This window comes from Apus apus, chromosome 6, assembly GCF_020740795.1.
Source record: "Apus apus isolate bApuApu2 chromosome 6, bApuApu2.pri.cur, whole genome shotgun sequence".
NCBI classification, from domain to species: Eukaryota; Metazoa; Chordata; class Aves; order Apodiformes; family Apodidae; genus Apus; species Apus apus.
Window position 1 is genome coordinate 5,551,662 of NC_067287.1, and position 21,844 is coordinate 5,573,505.

The 21,844-nt window shown below is 35.6% G+C and overlaps 1 protein-coding gene across 1 annotated transcript in view; it reads left to right on the forward strand.

The window, feature by feature from the left end:
- Positions 1-21,844, forward strand: part of LRP1B (LDL receptor related protein 1B) — a 398,334-nt gene that overhangs the window by 235,945 nt on the left and 140,545 nt on the right. Inside the window, exons 31-39 of the mRNA XM_051623744.1 lie at positions 5,342-5,482; positions 7,327-7,452; positions 8,593-8,724; positions 10,251-10,385; positions 11,781-11,910; positions 16,519-16,645; positions 16,796-16,947; positions 17,239-17,363; positions 20,377-20,748. Of these exons, the coding sequence (XP_051479704.1) occupies positions 5,342-5,482; positions 7,327-7,452; positions 8,593-8,724; positions 10,251-10,385; positions 11,781-11,910; positions 16,519-16,645; positions 16,796-16,947; positions 17,239-17,363; positions 20,377-20,748 (1,440 nt within the window). The remainder of the gene's footprint in view (positions 1-5,341; positions 5,483-7,326; positions 7,453-8,592; positions 8,725-10,250; positions 10,386-11,780; positions 11,911-16,518; positions 16,646-16,795; positions 16,948-17,238; positions 17,364-20,376; positions 20,749-21,844) is intronic.

Consider the following 21,844-nt stretch of genomic DNA (forward strand, 5'->3'; position numbering starts at 1 on the left):
TGAAGACTATTCAGTAAATGCTTTGCTTTCCTTGACAATTTTCAGAGTTTCTTTTGTGCAGTAACTTTTTACAGTTACTGCAGTGGAAATTATTTTTCAGATCAGCAGCTTTCATCATGAAACACTCAACTGTCTGGCCCTATAAATTAGTTATTTAAATATTAAAACTGCAGCACAGCCAACAATTTGTTTAACTGAACAGAAAATGGTGGGAATGAAGTTAAAGCACAATATTTGTTGGAAAGGCAGTGTTCCCAAAGTCTGAAAGTTTTTTCAATCTAGGGTTTTACTTTTGTTTCACCTACAGGAATAACTTTCACAGTCTGAGATGAAAAACCTGAAGATGTGAAATTTGTAGTTACATACACTTGCCCTGTTTAATTATTTTGTTTGAGATTATTTAAAGTTATATAACTATCTGCAGAAAAAAAAAAATGTTTGTATTCTTTTTCATCATGTAGAACCTTGCTGTGTATTTCACTGCAAAACAGTAGTTTCTTAGAAACCTAAGGGTGTGGTACTCTCAGTATGCTGCCATTTATATAGTTCCAGTTTACAAATATGCACAACAAACTGAAGATGAAGTTGAATTCAAATTGCTGCTGTAATTTCTTTGCTTTTTTTTTTTTTTTTGTCATTTTCCCCTACATGGTTAAATTTAACATTCACACAAAAACTGCATTGTGTTGCCCTTGAGATTATTGGCCAAATCTAGGTCAGAGGTAATATGGTATTAAAATGTTAGCTAGTTAAGTTTGTTTAAAATAGCTACTTTTCCAAAAGGCTAAGAGCAGAAGGAAGTTGCTTCCACTTTTTTTTGTACCATTCTGTTAACACAGAGAATATAACAGAGATGAGCCAATGAAACCTTGTTTCTGTACTGAGGCTTCCTTGAAGGAAGAACTAAATTTTATTTGATCCAATTTTACAAAAAATTAATAATAATAATAATAATAATAATAATAATAATAATAATAATAATAATAATAATAAGCATTTTCTTTTTATGATACAGGAATATAGGAAACATACAGGTTGTGGATCCTCAAAAGCATAATTTTAAGCTCACAACATAAAAATGAGTAACTTCTTTTTTGAAGTGGAAGCTACAGAGTGTTAGCCAGTCTCTGAGGTGAATGACTTGACTAAGTCAGGAGGAACTGATAATCCACAATAAGTGGGAAGGAGGTCATCATGCTGTCTAAGTCTTGTGAAGGGAGTTAGGACTCAGGTAGAGTGTTCTGACATTCAAAGAAAATGAGAAACAGACACTGTGAAACATAGCATAGACCTTGGAACTTTTCAACCTGGAACATTGAGGTCATCTCATACATCTGTGTGTGCTATAGAGACAGTGAGGACTTGAAATCAGATTTGCTGTGGTTTCTGTGTAAGTGTTCATTAGTTCACTGAAGTTTGAGTTTCATGTCAAAGCTGTTTAAAATTATATTCTATTGCACTGGGAGGTAGAGCTAGCTTTTCTTTTCTTTTTCCCCATTATTTCTTATTTATTGATTGTAATTTGATTTTAATGAAAAATGTGTTTTGCATTACAAGCAGTTTTTTTGCTTGAGTTTTTTCCCTAAAGTCAGTAGAGTTCCCATATATAATGAGGCATTTTACTTCATGATTTTCTGCAGAAGTGACCTCAAATCAGCTGTTGTTGCAGCAAAAGTGGAACTGGTGAAGACTGCTTCCATGTCTCCTGAGTCTTAACATGGTACCTTCAACTTGTCTCTCTAATCTTCTCCCCATAGTGCCTCCAGTGCAATACCCCAGATCTTTCATCACAAGACCTCACCCCAGTTTCAATCCTGATCTTCTGCACAACAATTATCACTACTTCAAGCACTTGCAGAGCCTTCCCCCATTCATAATTCCACAGTTTGCTGTCATAATACCCCATTTTCCTCGTGTATTCTTTACATTTTCCTTTTTTCCTCCACTCCCCAACTTCTCTATGTCAAAACAAAGCCCAGGCTGTTGCCCCTCTGGAGCTACAGGTGAAGGGATGCCCTGGCCTGTCAGCAAACAAGAAGGGATTCAACCAGTCAATCATTCTGCTATTTTGCAGTATATTGGGGCTCAGACAGACAAGATTTTACATAGGGTGGCTTTTGAGTTCATCAAGGAATTGTGTGGTATATGTGTTCTTGGTTTCTCTTCAAAAAGAGATCTGTATTTTGACCAAGGTTGTGTTAGCTCTGTGCATTGATTTTTCCTAAGGTTTTAAATAGTTACCAAAAACTAGCAGAAGTATCTGATGCCACCACTGTGAAAAGTAGAATACAGGATGATGTTGTTCATTATACTTGGTAGAAATAGTTGGCAGTGCTTTGTGTTTCTATTTGTTTGTCTACAGCTAGAAACACCAGGAAGTTCTTTGCTGAAGTAGTGCTTTGATGCAACGTCTGAGGGATGACACCAGTTAGCACTGGCTAAGTGTTCTCTGCGTGTTCGGTATGCTCTGTGCTACAGTCTCACCCAGACAGGAAAGGACTGATTTGCTTTGCTTCCAGCAGCCATTGAGATTGATGAATAATGGGAACAAGCTGGCTGAAATTAATTATGATACAAATGAAAAGATTATGTTATAAGGGAAACAGCTGAAGGACTTGGCTTTGGTTAGGTAAGGAGCTCTTCACTGTAAACATTCAGCTGCTATGAGTCAGCTGAGTTCTTGTTTTAGAAGCAAGTTTTAAGTCCTCAAGTGTTTTGTTCTGTTAAAATTAGACAGTGTGCATAATTAGACAGTAAGCATTACTACTATGTTTATTATTCTTTTGGATCTGACAAAAGTTTGCTTCCCTTTCAGATACACTTTTGCAATTTCAGTCCATTCTCTCATTTTCTCTATATTGAACTGTCAGCATATACCTCATGGAAGATAGTTATGTAGGAGATCCCCTCATTAAACAAACTCTCTCCGCTGGAGTGTATAATGCTGATGCCTGCCTATGTGAAAATTAAAGGTTGGGGTGTTTTCTCTACTGGCACATGGCAGACCTCAAAAAAATGTCATGGCTGATGTCAGTACCCTGACTGTCAAGGTGTGATGGTCTCAGATGTGATGCAGAGCAATCTTTAGGCACTCCGGAATGATAAGGTGTGCCTGCAGTCCCTGCCAGTGTGGCCATTACAAGTAGCAGAGCCACACTGCAGAGCTTTTCCACCCTCCCTCAGCATCTCCACTGATGCACTGGCAGGACAATGCTGTTTTAGAAAGCAGGTCTGTGATCTTGATATCATCCTTCAGAGCTACAGTAAAACTAAAAGCTGTGGCCTTTTATATGCATAGGGTATAAAGAAATGCCAAGAGAGTTTGGGGCGTTTCTAACATTCTTCTGACTTCCTGTCATTTTAACCTATTCTGTCTTCCAAATCTTAGCAATAATGAATAAAAATTTTACCTCAGACCTGCTGTGAAGGTTTTTAAAAGTGTATATTTAATATCCCTTTCTTCTGTTTGCATTGATTCTTCCTGTGTTTCCTGATAGGTCGTCCTTGCTTTTTTCTTTTTACCTTGTGATTGTTTTGACTTATTTTATACCCTATGTGTGCAGTATCAAGTGATGGCATGAAATGTGAAATGTTAAAACTTGGTAGGAATACCACCTCAATACTGATTTGAGGAAAAGAAGTAAAATTTATTAATATAAAAAAATCATAACCATCAACAGTGAGGCGTCTTCCCAGCTTTCATTAGATGAATAAAAAAATAACAAGGTCGTTAACTAAAGAGATTATTTCATTAATTTCAGCAGGTAATGAGTCAGTCTCAAAATGGCAAATTGGTAACACTGAGAAGTGTATATTTCTGAACAAAATTAATCTCTAATGGTGATATTTTAATACTGTTAATGGTGCTTCAAAACTAACATTTTGCTGAAGTGATGTGAGTGAAATGAAGTAGAGAATATACATCTCATGTATGTTTCAGTTTCTTGACATTTATTTTGATTTGTTTGTTGTCATACACTGTTGTTTAAATTGTTATGAAGATTATCTTTACAGTAATATAGGCATTTGTATCTTAATTTATTTTTAAATGAAAAATTACATTCCATAGAAACCAATATGGCCACAGCAATATGATCAAACTTAGTATTTCTATGCTCATGTCACTTAGAGTCCTATCTGAGTTTAAGTGAAATCTTAATGACTAAAGTCACTTGAAATCCAACTCTTGTAAAATACATTGCTGCATATACTGCAATTGTGCATCAGGTGAGAGTTCTGTCACAAATTTTTTGACAAGTCCTTCACACTGTGATTCAAGTATTCTGCATGCATGGGTTGACGAGGACAGTTTGAAGTTTCACGCTAATATGTGCATAGCACGTATCATAGAATCATAGAATGCCAGGTTGGAAGGGACCTCAGGAATCATCTGGTCCAGCCTTTCTAGGTACTACTGTAGTTTATATGAGATGGCTCAGCATTCTGTCAAGATGAGACTTAAAACTGTCCAGTGTGGGGAAATCTACCATTTCCCCTGGGAGACTATTCCGAGTGTCCTCATGGTGAAAAATTTACCTCTTGTGTCCAGTCAGAATCTCCCCAGGAGCAACTTGTGCCCATTGCCCCTTGTCTTTTCCATGTGACTCCTTGTAAAGAGAGAGTCTCCCATCTTCTTGGCAGCCACCCTTAAAGTACTGGAACATTGTAATAAGGTCTTCCCAAAGCCTTCTCTTCTCAAGGCTGAACAAACCCAGTTTTTTCAGCCTCTCCTCATATGGAAGGTCCTCCAGTCCTCTACTAATCCTTGTGGCCCTTCTCTGGACCCTGATGTTTTTGTTACTTTAAAATCTTCTGTAAATTATGATGAAAAAGTTACTAACAATGTAAGGTGGTAATTTCTAAATGTATTTAAGACAGTAACAAGACTTTAAATTATTTTTATGGTAATTTTCATACTTACTAATATCCAAATCAGGTAATGAAACCCTGGAACCAGAGCTCCAGTCACCTCTGCCCATATAACGGATGGATATAGCAAAATTGGAGAACTGTCTTGTAGTAGTATATGATCTGTGAATCAGGTTTTGTAACTTTCAGTTATAGATTGGGCATAATTCTGTTGTGTTTTTTTTTTTCTACTTAAAAATTTGTGAAAACTCTGGGGTTTTCACCCGGAAAAAAAAAGTAAATTTATAAATCCATAATATTTGGTTTTAAAATAATAATTTAACAAAACAAAAACAAACCACAAAATCCCAACACTTTATTCTGTCAGTTTTCTTTAAAATTGATCTTAGATTTAATCTCAAATGCTTTAGGTTGCAAACATACATAACTTGATAGTGATCATCTTCTTTTTTAAAACTTGAAAATTTTGCAGATAAAAAGCTTTGGTGGGCAGACCAGAACTTAGCTCAGATTGGTACCTGTAACAAAAAAGATGGAAGAAACCCCAGTGTCCTGCGAAACAAAACCTCAGGAGTTGTGCATATGAAAGTGTATGATAAAGCAGCTCAGAAAGGTATGTTACATTTCAGGCTTGTTTAACCAACTTTGAGACTGCATAGTACCTTTTCCCAGGTTATTCTCCAAACTTTGCTAAAATATAAGATGTACTTCATCGTAATTCAATGATAGAATACTATAAACTATTTCATTATTGCATGAATCATTGAGAACATCAGCCTGATAGATTTTAATTAATGACATTTTCAGAAGTTTACATTATGGTGAAGTTCAAAGTTTTTTCACAGTATCTCAGTTCAAGATTTTTAGTTTAAAAAAAAAAAATCAATGTGTGAGCCTCATTTCAAATTACTGCAATTTTAAGTAAGTGAAGTATTATGAGAAAATTTATTAATAATCGTAATTATATGTTTGTCTTAAGATAGTTTAATCTAAAATGACTGAAGTGACAGTAACATAACTCAAAAGGGAAACAGCAGAAAAATGGGGGAATATTGCTCATAAAGATTAGTTGGCAAAGTTGGAGCTAAGATAATATGAAAAAGTATTATTTGGGATTATGCACACAGTTTTATGAGTTTGGAGGTCAAAGATTAATACATTTGGGAGATTCCTTAGAAAGACATTACTTCTGATTCCAGCTGCTTCCAAAGTATTGATGGTTGCACTGAAAGTGGTGAGGACAGGATCTACATGAAACAAATCAATTCCTTTTGCAGAGCATGTTCCAAAAGAGCACAGAATGGAGCTAGGCTGTCTGATGACCAATAAGTAGTCCATGTGTGGAGTACATTCATTCAGTTCCATATTGAGCACTTCTGGGAATACTTGCCATTTTACTAATCTGGGAAACACCTCATGAGTACCCAAATGTTAGCAATATCTGAGCATGAACATAAAGTCTTCCACTGAACAAAGATCAAGGAAACTAACACTTCTGTCTTTCTGTACCACTGAACTTTTACTGTAATTGAGAATCCAAAAGTTCTGTAGTGAAATGTCACCTTGGTGTATTTTTACAGACCGATGTCAGGGTTTTGGAAATAAGAATCAAACACTGTAGATGGGATTCAGCTTTACATTTGCATGGCTTTTTTTTTTTTTTTTAAATAATCTTTGCATATCCCATATACATCTTGCATTTCATTTAAGTGAGATAAGAGCAAATGTGATGTGTGAGCACTTGCAAATTTCTCTGTTTATAGATACAGAGAAACTGGTAATCAACTAATGCCTTCAATGTCTTAGTAGACTTAAATTTCTTCATGGACCTTCCAATTTCTGAGATATGTTTATTGTACTATGTATAATGTTTGTTATAAATCTTATTAAAAAGTATTGAACTATTAACTAAAAGTAAATATTGTTTGAAGGAAGAAGTAGGAGCATGAATCTGTGAGATTACATGGGAGTTTATCTTAAATATACTAAACAAGTTGTGGTTTACAAATATGTGAGGTTAGTATAACATTTAATGAATGAATGATCGATGGACATGCTCATGGTCTAGAATAAGATACACCCTCTAGACTAATGTCAGTGAGATTTCAGCATTGCTACTTACAAACTGAATGTAGTGTGTTCAGTTTTATCATATGCTCTTACCTTAAAATGCACATTCTTCTTCAGAAAACTGACTTATTTAAAAAAAATATTCTAAGGAAAAAAACCCACTAGTCTAAGCATGCAAATAAAATCTTGCACAAGTGAAGTATGGACAACTGTATGAATAGTAGCACAGGCTGAAATACATTATGCATACCTCAATTTTTCAAAGAAGTTAGCTGGACAAAAATTGTGTTTTGGTAATAATAATTGGTGCCAACACTAGTTTTTTTGTCAGGATTGCGCTGTTGGAATTTTCTTTCCTCTTGTCTCTTCCCCCATCATGTTCTATAGGTAGCAATTCTTGTCAGTTAAACAACGGTGGATGCTCCCAGCTTTGTTTACCAACATCAGAAACCACCAGGACTTGTGTGTGTACAGTAGGCTACAACCTTCAAAAAAATCGCATGGCCTGCAAAGGTAAAATGGATTTAAGATTTATTTTACTTAACTTCAGTTTTATGGGAACACTGTAATGAATAAATTGACTTTTTTTGTTAGATTTGACTTCAATAACCACACTGCATATACTTGATTAAAGCAGCAACGGAGAAATGTCTGTTGTGGTTAGGACTGAATTTCAATTTAGCTTGTAATTTACTTAGTTCTGCATAGCTTCTTGTGGAAACTGAAGAATATCTTTTAGGTTTTTTTTAAATGTGGGCAGAAAAGCAGACCATTTGAGCCATCATTAATAGCAGTACTTATTTGTTCAAGTTCATATACCTTAACTTTAAACTAAATTATAGGCTACAGTATGTGAAAGGTTTGGTATCTCATGGTGTTGCACTTAATGTGAGGTAAGGCCTGATTTTTAAAGTTATTTATTCTACAATTATAAGTCTTTTGTCTGCTTGAGCAGGAAAAAATCAAAGCCTAGCTTACATCCAAAGACTTACTTTTTGCCTGAATAATACAAAACAGCCTTATGGTCGAGGTGCTTTATAACTGTATAAATTTAATAATATTTATTCCTATGAGTGATTGCTGTCTTATCTAGTTAAAACTAGAGTATACATGGAAGCAGAATTAAGCCATATAAACATGACTTTTCTACTTCTTCAGTGCTTTTCATGTGTGAAAATAATATACTCATTTTTGCTTTTACAATTACTTCATTAGGTATTTATAACATTCAGTAGTGGATTAAGGTAAAACTGGTAGATGTTGTGTATTTGAAATTCGTTTTTCCTGGGTCCCTAGATGTACTACTCGATCATACCAACTTTTATGACTGAGTTTCCCTTCAATTATAAAAAAGATCTTGAGTGAAAACCATTTTTATCCCGTCTTGCATATTCATGGGAAAATATGTCAAGAACTATTCTGTACCTATATACTTGTGATTCCCTTCTCTTTATAAGGATGCATTTATCATTTAATTAGAATGCCACTATAATTCATGGATGTCTTTTCAAAGGTGTGGAGTTGCCATTCTGGAAAACCATGGAGCAGTATTGGAAAACTATGTCTAGAGCTTGTTAATTCTTGAAGTCTTGTTAATAGGAAAGCCTCAGTTTTCCTCTCATGGCCATTATTATTGTTTGTTTTTTACTGTAGGTATTGAATCATTTCTTATGTATTCTGTTCATGAAGGAATTAGAGGAATTCCTCTTGATCCAAATGATAAAATGGATGCTTTAATGCCTATATCTGGAACTTCATTTGCTGTTGGCGTAGACTTCCATGCAGGTAATTATTATGCAGTTTACTATATGCATGGTAAATATTAACTTTTCTTATAAATGAAATAAAATCTCAAGTTTCAAACCTTCTAAATAGTTACGACTATGTTTGAAGCAATTGGAAGTTGATTGTGTATTACACTGTTAAACTCTAGCTATTTATTATTTATAGTAAATAGAAAAATGTGTTCTGTATCTGTAGATTGCACTAGCAACACTATCCGCTGTTTTTCAGTGGAGACATTACTGGGAACTTGAGTAGAAAACTGGTGATTTTAGAGAAATTGGTCATGAATGGGCAGGAAAGCAAGTTTCATTAGTCCTTTTGACACAGGAAAAAAAGCTTATGATATTTCTTCCACTGAATCTTCATAGTCCTGTGTATTGTGCTTAGCAGATGGTTTTGACAGCTGAGTTGGGATCATGTCTGTTTCTTCCTTTTAGAAGTAGATGCTTAAAAAGTCTGAAAAATAGGCATTCATCCCTGAAATACTTACCTTTCTACTGCAGAGTATCAGTAGAAAACAAGTTTTGGTTTAGGTAGCTTTGCAAATTTCCTTTGAAATTAGGAGGTGTCCGTATTGTATACATGTGGAAGATGGTGGAAAGAATTCTAAAAAATAAGAATTAATTCAGGTTCTAAGAAGTAGTTGTGTACATCTCTCCCTGGTTCTATTAAGTGTCTGAATATCTTCAAATTCATCATTAGTTTGTAGACAATAAGAAATCTTCCAGGGTTGGGACTTCCACAGCATCGCTGGGCCACATGTTCCCGTATCTCACGCTAAAGAATTTCCTCCTCACGTGTAACCTAAATCTCCCCTCTTCCTTTTTGGATCCATTACCCCTTGTCCTCTCACTACAAGTCTTCTCCCCTTGTAGAAAGTCCCTCCCCAGCTTTCCTGTGGCCCCTTCATGTACTGGAAGGTTCTGTAAGATCTCCCTGGAGCCTTCTCTTCTTCAGGCTGAACAGCCCCAACTCTCTCAGCCTGTCCCTGTAGAGGAGGTGCTCCAGCCTTTAATGATCTTCGTAGCCCTTCTGTGGACCCTCTCCAGCATCTCCATGCCACCCAATTGGTCAGGCATGATTTGCCCTTAGTGAAGCCATGTTCGCTGTCATCAATCACTTCCTTATTCTCCATATGCCTTAATAGAATTTCCAGGAGGATCTGGATCATTTCCAGGTAGCAATTATCTTCTCTTCACATTCCAGCAATAGAATAGATAAATATATACTGAAGGCTCCAAATGGAGTATAGGCCTTTTTCCATCTGTCTGAAGCCAGAACTGACTTCATGAAGCAGATGCTGAAGGGAGTTTTCACCCCTCTATCTGTTATTTTTCAGAGTAATTGGGAAAATAAAACAGGTTTGTGCAATTACCATGAGGAATTAAATATTACAGTTTTGTTACCACTATTTTGTTTGCTCTGAGACATATCCATAAAGTTATAATTGGCAATTTTAAAGTTACTGGTGTAGATACCTAGACTGAAGTAAATTAATTCAAGAATCATGGCCATGTATCTTACAGGAAATGATACGATCTACTGGACAGACATGGGTTTCAACAAAATTAGCAGATCTAAAAGAGATCAGACATGGAAAGAAGACATTGTTACAAATGGTTTGGGAAGAGTTGAAGGCATTGCAGTGGACTGGATAGCGGGTAGGTCTTAACCTGTGTCAGGAATTGTCACGATTTCTGACAGTACCCTCATGCATCTTCAGCTCAGAACTAAATCACTTGGTTTGCTTTCAGCTCTATTTCCTCGTACTCCAAATGTCTAGATATTTTTCTCTGCAGATACCACTGGTTTTTTTCTAGTTTTACTACAGACAGAAAAATGATTTAAATATCTATAAATATCTATATTACATTATATTATATATATAAAATATTGTTATGTGTATATATGTATATATGATATATAAGATATATCATGTAAAATGTATATAGTATGTAATATATAACATACAGTAGATGACATTATGTAATATATAGTATGCATGATATATGTTTAATATATATTATATATTTAAATATCTGTAAATGGCCGTTTAAAGGCCATTTCAGCGCGGTCACTGAGGCGGAGGGATCGCGGCTGATCGCGTCGCAGGACTCTGCCGAGGCGGCCAAACTGTGGCAACAGCAACAAGTGCAGTGAGAGAGGGAGGGAGCCTCACACAGGCAGTGGAAGTGGGGACAGGTATCCTGGAAGGAGTATAGGGACATCGCCTGGTTGTGTAGGGACGAAGTCAGGAAGGCCAAGGTGTAGCTGGAGCTGAGCTTGGCAAGGGATGTAAAGAAAAACAAGAAGGGCTTCTATGGTAGGTAAACCAGAAGAGGAAGGTTAAAGGAAGTGTGCCTTCCCTGAAGAGCTACAATGGTGAACTAGTAACAACAGACAAGGAGAAGGCTGGGATCTCACAAACTTTTTTGCCTCAGTCTTCACTAGCAACCCCTCTCCTCATGGCGCTCAAGTTGATAGCCCCCAGGATGGAGACCAGGGAGACAAAGTCCTTCCCACCATGAGCAAAGACAAGGTTCATGACCATCCGAGGAACCTGAAAATACACAAGTCCATGGGACCTAATGAGATGCATCCCAGAGTCCTGAAGGAATTGGCTGATTTAGTTGCCAAGCCACTCTCCATGGTGGATTACTGGAACAGGTTGCCTAGAGAGGTGGTGGGGATGCCATCCCTGGAGACATTCAAGGTCAGGCTTGAGTGGGCTCTGAGCAATCTGGTCTAGTTGAAGATTTCCCTGCTCATTGTAGGGGGGTTGGACCAGATGACCTTTAGAGGTCCCTTCCAGCCCAAGACATTCTATGATTCTGTGATTTTGGATCTTCTTATATGGACAGTCTCAGTGGTGACAACCATGAATAAAAGTATATACTTCAAAACAGAAGGCTTAACAGGGTTAGAAATTACAAATACAAGACACACATTGGTTAAAATACATCAGTTAGTTTCTAGTCTTAACTTACGAGCTGAAGACTTAAATACTTTTCAGGTAGTCTTTTCTTCTTCCAGTAACTTCAGGTTTTTTTTCCTAGGTAACATATATTGGACGGATCATGGCTTCAACTTAATTGAAGTGGCCAGGCTCAACGGCTCCTTCCGATATGTAATTATATCCCAGGGTTTGGACCAGCCAAGATCTATTGCAGTTCACCCAGAAAAAGGGTAAGATATCTTACATTTCTTCTAAAGTTTGCATGCTGACACTGAAGCTCTTAAATAAGTAAATAGAGGCCTTTGTTCCAATAAGCATTTAATAAAGCCCAGAAGGGTTGTGTTGGAAACTACTGTACTATAACTAAGCCCTGGTGGAAGGAAGTGTTACTCTTAACCATATGCTGAGTTTTTTCATTGATCTCTGTGTACATGACTTACTATACTTTTTGTGCAAAACAGTTTTCATTTTCTAAGACTATTATGTTAGACATGGCTTGAAAGCATGCTTAAGTCTGTCCTTAAGTTTCCAGCAAATCCAAATAAAAACCTTGATGTCATGATGAGACCATAGAACAGTATAAGCCTCAGTAGTTATAAATTCTAGTGTCCTGTAACATCCCATGACAACAGCCAAGGAGATTGCCCAGGGTAGCTGAAAATTATGTGAGATGAAGCGTGTGAGTAAGGGTTGTTGAAAATAACATCTGTGATCATCCAGCTGCTTGTTGAGAATAGGGACCACACTGCAGCATTTACAGATCAAGAGAATGTTCTGTCCCCTTCCAGCTTTGAAACTATTGTTAGCACAGCTGCAACTAAAACAGAAGCAGTAAATTCTGCAAAAAAAATCCATCTTTTTTTGTGTGGGAATATGAAATGTACTTACAGAGGAAAAGGCATATAAGCAACACTCACTGGGTTTAACTGTTGCACTTACCTGCTATAATCAAAGCAATAAATGGTCTGTATCAAAATCTTAAGTCTTTGAGCAACTACCTGCCCCCCAAAGCCAGAGATGACAGTGTAACTCATTTTCCCAAGACGCTATTAAATCATTATCTTGGTATTTTCAGGAAAGCAGTTTCTGTACTCAGAGGAGTTTGCAGCCATAGTAATGAAGAATAATGCCTTCTCACTGAGGCCACAGTGATACGAGTGAATCACAGAATGGTTAAGGTTGGAAGGGACCTTAAAAGATCAGCAGGTTCCAACCTCCCTTCTATGAGCAGGGATACCTCCCACTAGACCAGGCTGACCTTGAACACCTTCAGGGAGAAGGCATCCACAGCCCCCATGGGCAACCTATTCCAGTGCCTTACTACCCTCATGCTGAAGAATTTCTTCCTAATATCCAACTTAAATCTACTCTCTTTCAGTTTAAAACTATTACCCTGTCATTTGAATCTTTGCCATGATTTCTTCTATGAGAATTTAGACAAAGCCCAGTGTATTTTGCAGACCAGGGCATTGCAACTTCATGCATTTAAGAATGAAGGTGAAAGCAATAACTGGTTTTATTTTATGCATAATGTAATGGCTTTTTCCACAAGTCATTACAGCTGTATTCATGTAGCACCACTGGTTCCTTGGCAGTATCTGCTAATGGTTTAGGAATAATGCTGTTCTTCAGAGTAGGATCCTCTCCAGATCCTAGTTGGGATCTGGCTGGATTCATTATTAGATTTTTGTCTTTAATGTACCAGAATAGCTGTGCTTCTCTGTTAGGAAAAAAGTTAAAGAAACAAAAAGCTTTTGAAGCTTAATACACAGAAGCCTGATAAAATGGTTTGGACTGGAAGGGTAGACCAAGTCTCTTCCATTATAGTTAATTTACAGGGTAATTTTCCTCAACGCATATATAATGTATTTTCTATACACACAAACAGACTTGCATCAAAGAAGAGGAAAAGACCCCATGAAGTCTATAAGGACTAAGTGCAGCAGATACAGTTTCTCTGTAGAATCCTTAGGTATTATAATAGTAGGAATTATATGTATAAAATCCATTATTTCAACTAGAAATTATAAAAAGTATAGTCAACAGCTCTGGAGTATTTGGAGAGGCAAGATGGATTGTAGCTGGGACCCAGCATTTAACAATTGCTGTAGGGCAGAGTAAATGCAGAACCCTTGGCAGAACAATATTTAATACAGTTATGGATAGAAAGGTTGCTTTTTTATTGAAGTTCAGACTTTTTTTTGTTTTAAAGACAATATTTTTACATGGTGCTTTCTGACTCAACAGTTCATGGTTTTATTTTACAAAAATGGTAAGTGTGCACTTAAGCAGCTGAAATAATAGCCAACAATATTAACAAGATTCTTTGGAAAGCAACAGTTCCTGCTTTTAAGGTAATGGATATTTAAGGGTGCCACTGAACCATCATCTTAGGTCATAAATTAGCATAGTCTAATGCCACCAGAAAGCAGATATTAATAAAATGTGGCTAAAATATTATTTGGAGGTCTTTGAATTATTGCACTTGAAACAAACAAGCAAAAGATAAATACTAAATGTAGACATTTACTCAGTTGTGAAACATTCCATAAGTGTTTTAATCCTGTTGAGTTTTACAGTTAGCTTTTGGATGTGTTTAAAATGGTTAAGAAAACACAGGAGGGTGAGAGGCCCACAGATTAGTCATTGTTTTACATGTCTGGTAGAAAGGTGTGTCTTCTGTGAAGATAGGTAAGCTTCATCTCTCTTTTATTAACACTGTGCCATGAAATGGTATCTTGAGATGTCTCCAATCAAAGGTCCTTCATGAGAAGGATAGCAATGTTTAGCTACTGAGGTACAATTATGCCTTTCTGTGGGAAGATTAAGACCTTTTTATGCTATGTTATTGTCGTATCTCCTTCCCTTTAAGAAGCAAAACTTTCACAAGTATTCTTCCCTCTTTTTGCCCTGACTTCACATTGTTCACCTCTCCTGAAGCTGGGGTTGACAGCTAGAAGATTGGATAGGAAAATAGAAGTTACTGGATCTCATTGAATCTGCCAGTTATACCAAGATAAGAAGCAGCCAGCATTCAGCTGTTTGGTGTCCTGGTTTAAGCCAGGATGAAGTCGATTTTCCTTTCACTGATTTACTTATTTATTTATTTATTTTTGTGTCCTTTAGAGAAGTTTCTTCTAACTGGCAGCAAATCAAACCGTGACACTTGGTAACAATATTTATTCCTACTAAGGAAAAAGTTAAGAATGTATAGTCCTACAAAGAGCAGTCACAGAGTCATAGAACGGTTTGGTTTGGAAGGGACCTTAAAGATCATCTAGATTCAACCCCCCATGCATGGGCAGGGACACCTCCCACTAGATCAGGTTGCTCAGAGCCCCATCCCAACCTGCTCTTGAACACTAGATACCTGAAAACCAGTTCTGTTTAGAGGTGCTGTTAGTAATCTGGTTAAAGTTGTAGTAAAACTTAACCAGTGACTGTTGATATCCAGCAGGTTAATACTGTCTTTTAATATTTCTAAAATGTATCTTTAACTTAGCTAATGTAGCAGTTCAATTTCCTAATGTAGCATAAGTTTTATAATTAATTTTCATATTACTTTTTTTAATGTCAAGAAATATGAGAATAAATTAATTTTTATTGTAGCCAGAAAGCCCTACAGTTAGAGCCAAAGTAAGCTGCACTTTGTTTTGGAAGCTAAATTTGATGAGCTAATTATAGGTTCCATATTTGTCCTCCTCTGTCCCATTTTTATCCCACTTTATTCCACATATCTACAGTCATCCAATCAAATATAGCTATTTAATAACAGATCAGTGTATTTGTATCACCAGACTCAGACTCACAGGTAGAACTGGTTAGTAAGGCACAGGAGACTTCTGTAATCTTTAATAATAAATTAATACATACATTCCAGACAGAGAAAAACAATAGAGAATGGGCTTGTATCTTCCAATTCACCTTGTGTACAGCACATTACTAAGTAATGCTTTAGTGTGTTCCTATCAATATGTGCAAGGAAAATACTTCTGGTGATATGCTAGACTTCAATTATATTATCTCAGAAGGAGTTTTCTTGCTCAGACTATATATGCATCTATGTATGTGTGCGCTTATAAGGTATTTTAACATTAATAAATATATATATATATTTGTAGACACATAGACATTTATTTAAAGCTATTCCATAGGCTACTCTCCAATGAAGGAAGTGTTCTCTGTAGATTGTGTAGATTCACTGGACTCATTTTGTTGTACCCAAAACAACAGAGAAGTAGGAGGTCAAGGCAGAAGTTCAGCCTAGTATCTTACCCCAACGTAGTGGTGTTAGTAAGTATACAGCAATATCATATTAGCTAAGAAGCAGATTCTCCTAATGTGCATTCAGGAGAACAGGAAAAATATTTTCTTCCCAAATAAAATTCCATTGCTCTACTATTTCCCACAGTGCTCCTCAATGCTTTATACTGAAGACATTTGTAAGTTAGACATGCAACTCTCCTATTACCATATCATTTTTTAGTAATTAGATGTGAGAGCTTCAGTTCCAATAATTTTTTCTCTAATTTGCTTTTATTTTCCCAAGCGCCAAGCTGAATTCTTTAAGGAATAGGATTGCATATTGGCTGATCAATTTCAGTTTTAACAATTACTTCATATATATGATTTGCAAAAAATCTCTCAACGAAGAGTTGTGTGAAGCAAGTATTATGATATACTTGATCTCTCTAAGCTTATTTAGAGACATAAGCCTTATGTTTTTTAAATACTTATTTAATGGTAACGGCACATTTTGTTTCCAGTTGAAGTACAGCATTACAGATTCTCGATTCATTTTGATGGTATTTTAATTGCTCATTTTTATAATGTTTTAGGTATTTATTTTGGACAGAATGGGGACAGACCCCTTGCATAGGCAAGGCACACTTAGATGGGTCTCAAAAGGTTGTCCTTGTCAGCCTGGGGATTGCGTGGCCTAACGGGATTTCCATCGACTATGAGGTTAGTTCCATTGTCTCCCAGTTTATGTTAAAACTTACAGCATTTGTTATGTTTCATGAAAGCCAGCTGGTCTTCCACTTGATGTCATCTTAATTTTTAATCAAGTACTTGGACAAGACTGTTGATATTTCCTTTAAAATTAATCCTTAGGAAAATAAATTATATTGGTGTGATGCTCGTACCGACAAGATAGAAAGAATTGACCTTGAGAGTGGAGGGAATCGGGAGATTGTGCTGTCAGGGAGCAATGTGGATATGTTTTCAGTCGCAGTGTTTGGAGCTTACATCTACTGGTCTGACAGGTAATTTATTTTTCATAAGTATTTGAGTCTCAGAATGTTATTTCAGTGCCAGGTGCTTCACCTCTGTAGGATTAGCCATTCCTTAGCAAGGTCACAGAATGGATCACAGAAAGCTATGCGATTTCCAAAGAAAGGGCATTTCTGATACTGAGAGCTAAAGCATATCAGTGTCATAGATGAGAAGAGGTTTCTTCACCTTCTGTTAGGCAAACTCTCACCTGCCCTTCAGTCATTTGTTTGGTGTGAATTAGTTGAGGATTGTTGATGAGACATCTTCAACTTTTTTGGCAGAGCACATGCAAATGGCTCTATTAGAAGAGGCCACAAGAATGAGGCCACGGATGCTGTGACCATGAGGACTGGCCTTGGAATAAACCTGAAGGAAGTGAAAGTCTTTAATAGAGCACGAGAGAAAGGTTGGCTGTTCTTAAGGATGCTATTAATTGTTTTAATATCACCTATTTTTATGTATAATAAAGCATACCAAAAGTTAAGTAATCACTGATTTTATCTCCAGTTTTCACTTTCAAAGAATTTTTTAAGCTAAAATTGATGTACTTAAGAAAACATATAGTACAAATTCTACTAAAATTATTCTGGATGTTTTAAGAAGAAGATCCAAAACTAAAACACTTCCTATAAATCCAGGTTTGGGTTTTGTTTGTTGTTTTTTTCTTATTATTTTTTTTTAAAAAGGAAAGAAACAGTTTTAGGGATGAGAGGAACCTTGACTTAACATAATTTTAGGCAGTCTCAGATTTATATTGGAAAGCAAAAAGTAATTATTTTTTTTTTCCTAGTTAGAAATTCCCAGCCTCTATCTCTCAAATATTTATTTCCTGAAATTACTTGGGTTTGAGTCCTAGTTTTATTTTTTGGGAAGAGACCTTGTAAATAATTAATTTTCCTTTATATTCTATTTGTTATATAAACTTGAGAGACAAAAGTTACCATATACTCTCAGTGATTTATAGCATCAATGGTTACATTTTATCCTCCACTACCTGGCTAAGAATAAGCTGTCTTTTTCCTCCTAAATTTCTGGTTTTGAAGAAACCTTAAAAAACTTGTTTTGGTGAGCAAATGTGGTTAGAAGTATAGAAAAATTATTATGATTTCCTTAGAACCAGCTACTACCAGGCAATCCAGACAACATATTCTATAAATGTATTAAAAAAGAGAGGAAAATAAAATGTTATTCTAATACAATATAAGTTTTTTAATACAAATATGTATCTGGTGTTGGTAAAGCTCAAAAGTTCCTTTAATCACAGAGTTACATACCCAAAGATCCTGGTTTTTTATATGCATCTTTCCTAAATAACCACATTAAATATGACTTGCAAAGAAACTTGCAGTTTGAAAGAAAACAACTTTAACAACCAATAAGAAGAACTGTATTTTCTTCTTTTTTTTAAAGAAAATGCTAAATAGTTTTGAAAAACATTACTGCAAACCTTGCGGATGAATTTTGCTCAATTTCTGCATGTAATTTCAGAGTACTGTGGGCCTCATCTTTTGTGGATAAACGGAAAATCCACACAAAAATCTCTTGTTCCTTTTAACTAGGCTAGAAATAGTTAATGTCTGCTTGCTTGGAAGGGCTTTATATTATAGAATTAGGAAAACAGAACAACTGGATGAAAAGGCTTCTTTTAATGTAATGGTTTATTTATAGCTTTAAAGATTTGATTGCCTGAGCAATAGGAGAAATGGTTACTGAGGCTAGAAATCTTTGGATGTTAGTTTAAAGAACATAACTGAATGAATTTTTAATACGTTTTTCAAATTTTACTAGGGTACAAATGGTTAATGTCTTTGGGAGGGGCTGTCAGTGAGCCAGGAGGACAAAAGGGAAAAAAACAGGTGAAAAATGTTTTTGGAATGTTTTTCTATACACACTATATAAATATATTTTTTTAAGTTCATTGAACTAGTAGTTAACACTGTTTTTAAAGAACATGTAATGAGCTAGCTTCCTGACCTACTATTATTAAAACAAACAAACAAAACCCCAAACAAACAAAAACAACCACCAATGCTGATTGTGATCAAGGCTTTTTTTTCAAACACCTGTTTTGCCCTTTCTGATGAGTCAGTCCTGCAGTGCTAATCACAAGCAGATTCCTTTCTTTTAGTGCTATGTTACATGTGTGCTAGACTGGGTTTAGAACTGGCCCTTTTCAAAGATCCCTGCAGCTGGTAAACTGTGGAAGCATTGGAGTTTTCAAAGAGATTTTAGAAGCTTGAGTGTCTCTTTCATGTATTTTCCTTTCTCAACCTTGCATCCTTCCAAACAGATATTAACTTTTCTAGCCTAATGAAACTTGAAAAGAATCTTTAAAACAAACCAAATGTTAAAATGTGTACAGCTAAATCTCCTGATGTTCTTACATAACTATAGAGGAATATGTCTCATGTTATTTTGCCTAGAAACACAAAATTCACCTTTGTCTCATCCCCCATTGTTTGTTGTGTTTTTTTTTACAAGTATCTTCAGCTTGAAATATAGCAGTTAGAAAATACAATTAATGCTACTTTCAGATACTACATATTCCCCAACAATTATTATGGCTTTCTGCCTAAAAACAGTCTATTTATAAAGTTCTCTTCTTTCAGTATATGCAAAATTTTCAGAAATAGGAAAATGGCTATGTTGAAAGAGCTGTTATATGGAAAAGGCTGTCAGAAACAGAAGGTAAATTATCTGAACTAGCTATCATAGTAACTCATGCCTAGCCCAAGAAAGACAAAGGAAAATAGGTCCTAATTATTGACAATTATTGTAATTTTGAATATAGCTTGCAACAAGTGTAGTTTAAGTCATTGAAGTTACTAATTTGACAATGATTTCTTAATGGTTTGTATCTATCAGGGAGTAAGTTTTGAAAGTCAGGTTTAATGGAGATTAGAACAATATGTTAGGTAATGTCTTCATTAAAAACAAGGAACTGGATTGACACAGCTTGGCACCTGTCAATATATATGTCTTCATTTTGATAGAAATTGTCTAAAAACAGTGCTGCATTCTAATGGTATCTAAATTTGATTTTTTGCCAGTAACAGGTGTTTAAAAAAAAAAAAAAATAATGAAAAAGAACGTTTCAAAGCACTTGCAACAGCTTCTAAGTCTTCAGCTGATTATGGAAGAATAACTTATTTTATAATATTCTATTAATAAAATACATACTCCTGTGAATTGGAAAGGACATTTATTATGTTTCCTCATTGTGTTCATTAAAATAACCTTTAGGTTGTGGTTAAACTTCCGTTATTTACAATTTTGGGCTTTGTTTAACTTGTGATCATTGTGGAAGCAGTTTTAAGAGAAGAACTCTTAGAATACAAAAAAAAATATGGTTTGATTTAAGTTGGCTAACTGTAATATTATAAAAGATAGATTTTTTTTCTTTTGTTTTGTTTGTTCAGGTACTAATGTTTGTGCCAAGAATAATGGGGGATGTCATCAGCTTTGCCTTTATCGGGGAAATGGCCAGAGAACATGTGCTTGTGCTCATGGCTATCTTGCAGAAGATGGAATCACTTGCCTGAGACATGAAGGTTACCTATTGTATTCAGGAAGAACAATACTAAAAAGTATACACCTTTCAGATGAAACCAACTTAAATTCACCAGTAAGGCCATATGAAAATCCAGAGTACTTCAAAAATGTGATAGCTCTTGCTTTTGACTACAGTCTGAAAGGAAGAGGCACGAACCGCATCTTCTTCAGCGATGCACACTTTGGGAATATACAAGTTATTAAAGACAACTGGGCTGGAAGAAAAGTGCTAATTGAAAGTGAGTAAAAAAATTCTTTCCCAAAATACATATTATACTTCAATAAACTTTGTTAAGTTAAAAGTTGATAATCACTCGACTTTATAGAGTTAAAAATGTTGAAGTTTTACCATGCTTAAATATATAACACAATTATTGTCATTTATCCCTATAAAAGACATTTAAACATTATTTTTAGGATTACACTTTCAGAATAATTTATTTTATAACAGTCTTATGGTGCATGATGCATATTACTAGAAAATAGAATTGATAATGACACTGCTTCATTTGTATTACTGTGATTTTGAGGAGCTTTACCATTGAAACAAAACCTTATAGTGCAATGCCTGGAAATGAAAGAAGTTCCCTTACCCCACGAATGTATTGGTTATTTATTTTTCTGATTAGTGGGGGTGAAGGACTGTAAGATACCTCTGCTGCCATAACCAATAACATATTAGGACGCTGGTCAGTGTGTCCAGTTGATTCACCCTTCTTGTAGTGAGCCCAAGGAAAGTGTCTTGTGCTTCATTGCAGGATTAAAAATGGCATCTTTTACATTCCTTTTGCTATATTTTTCCTATAAAATTATTTGCAAACGTCTGTAGCAAGTTTTACTTTAGTAGGAAGATGTCCAAAACCACACTGGAAATATCTAGTATGGTTCTAACAATTCTGTAACTTCTTTCTACTTCATTAAGTTGAAGTCTACAAGTAATGCAAACCTTTACTCAGGATTTGCCTCAAATAGAGAAAATAGAGTCTGCAAAATAATTTTGTCCTGGATTTTTAGCTCACAGATGCAGATCTGCTCGTAAAGAATCCATTAGCTGTTGGATTTCTACCTCACTGAAATCAGATATGCCACTCAAATCTAACATATTTATGAACTTTTCTGCACACTAAGAGCAGTTAAGATATATAAAGAGACCTATTATTAAACAGATTAAAAACAGATTTACAACTCACGAGCAACCCATTATCTAATATGTTTTTAGCTCACTGGGAACAGATTTACTACCCAGAAACAACCCATTATCTAACATGTTTCCAGTTCACTGGAAACAGATTTACAACCCATACGCAAGCTATTATCTAACGTAGTTCCGACTCA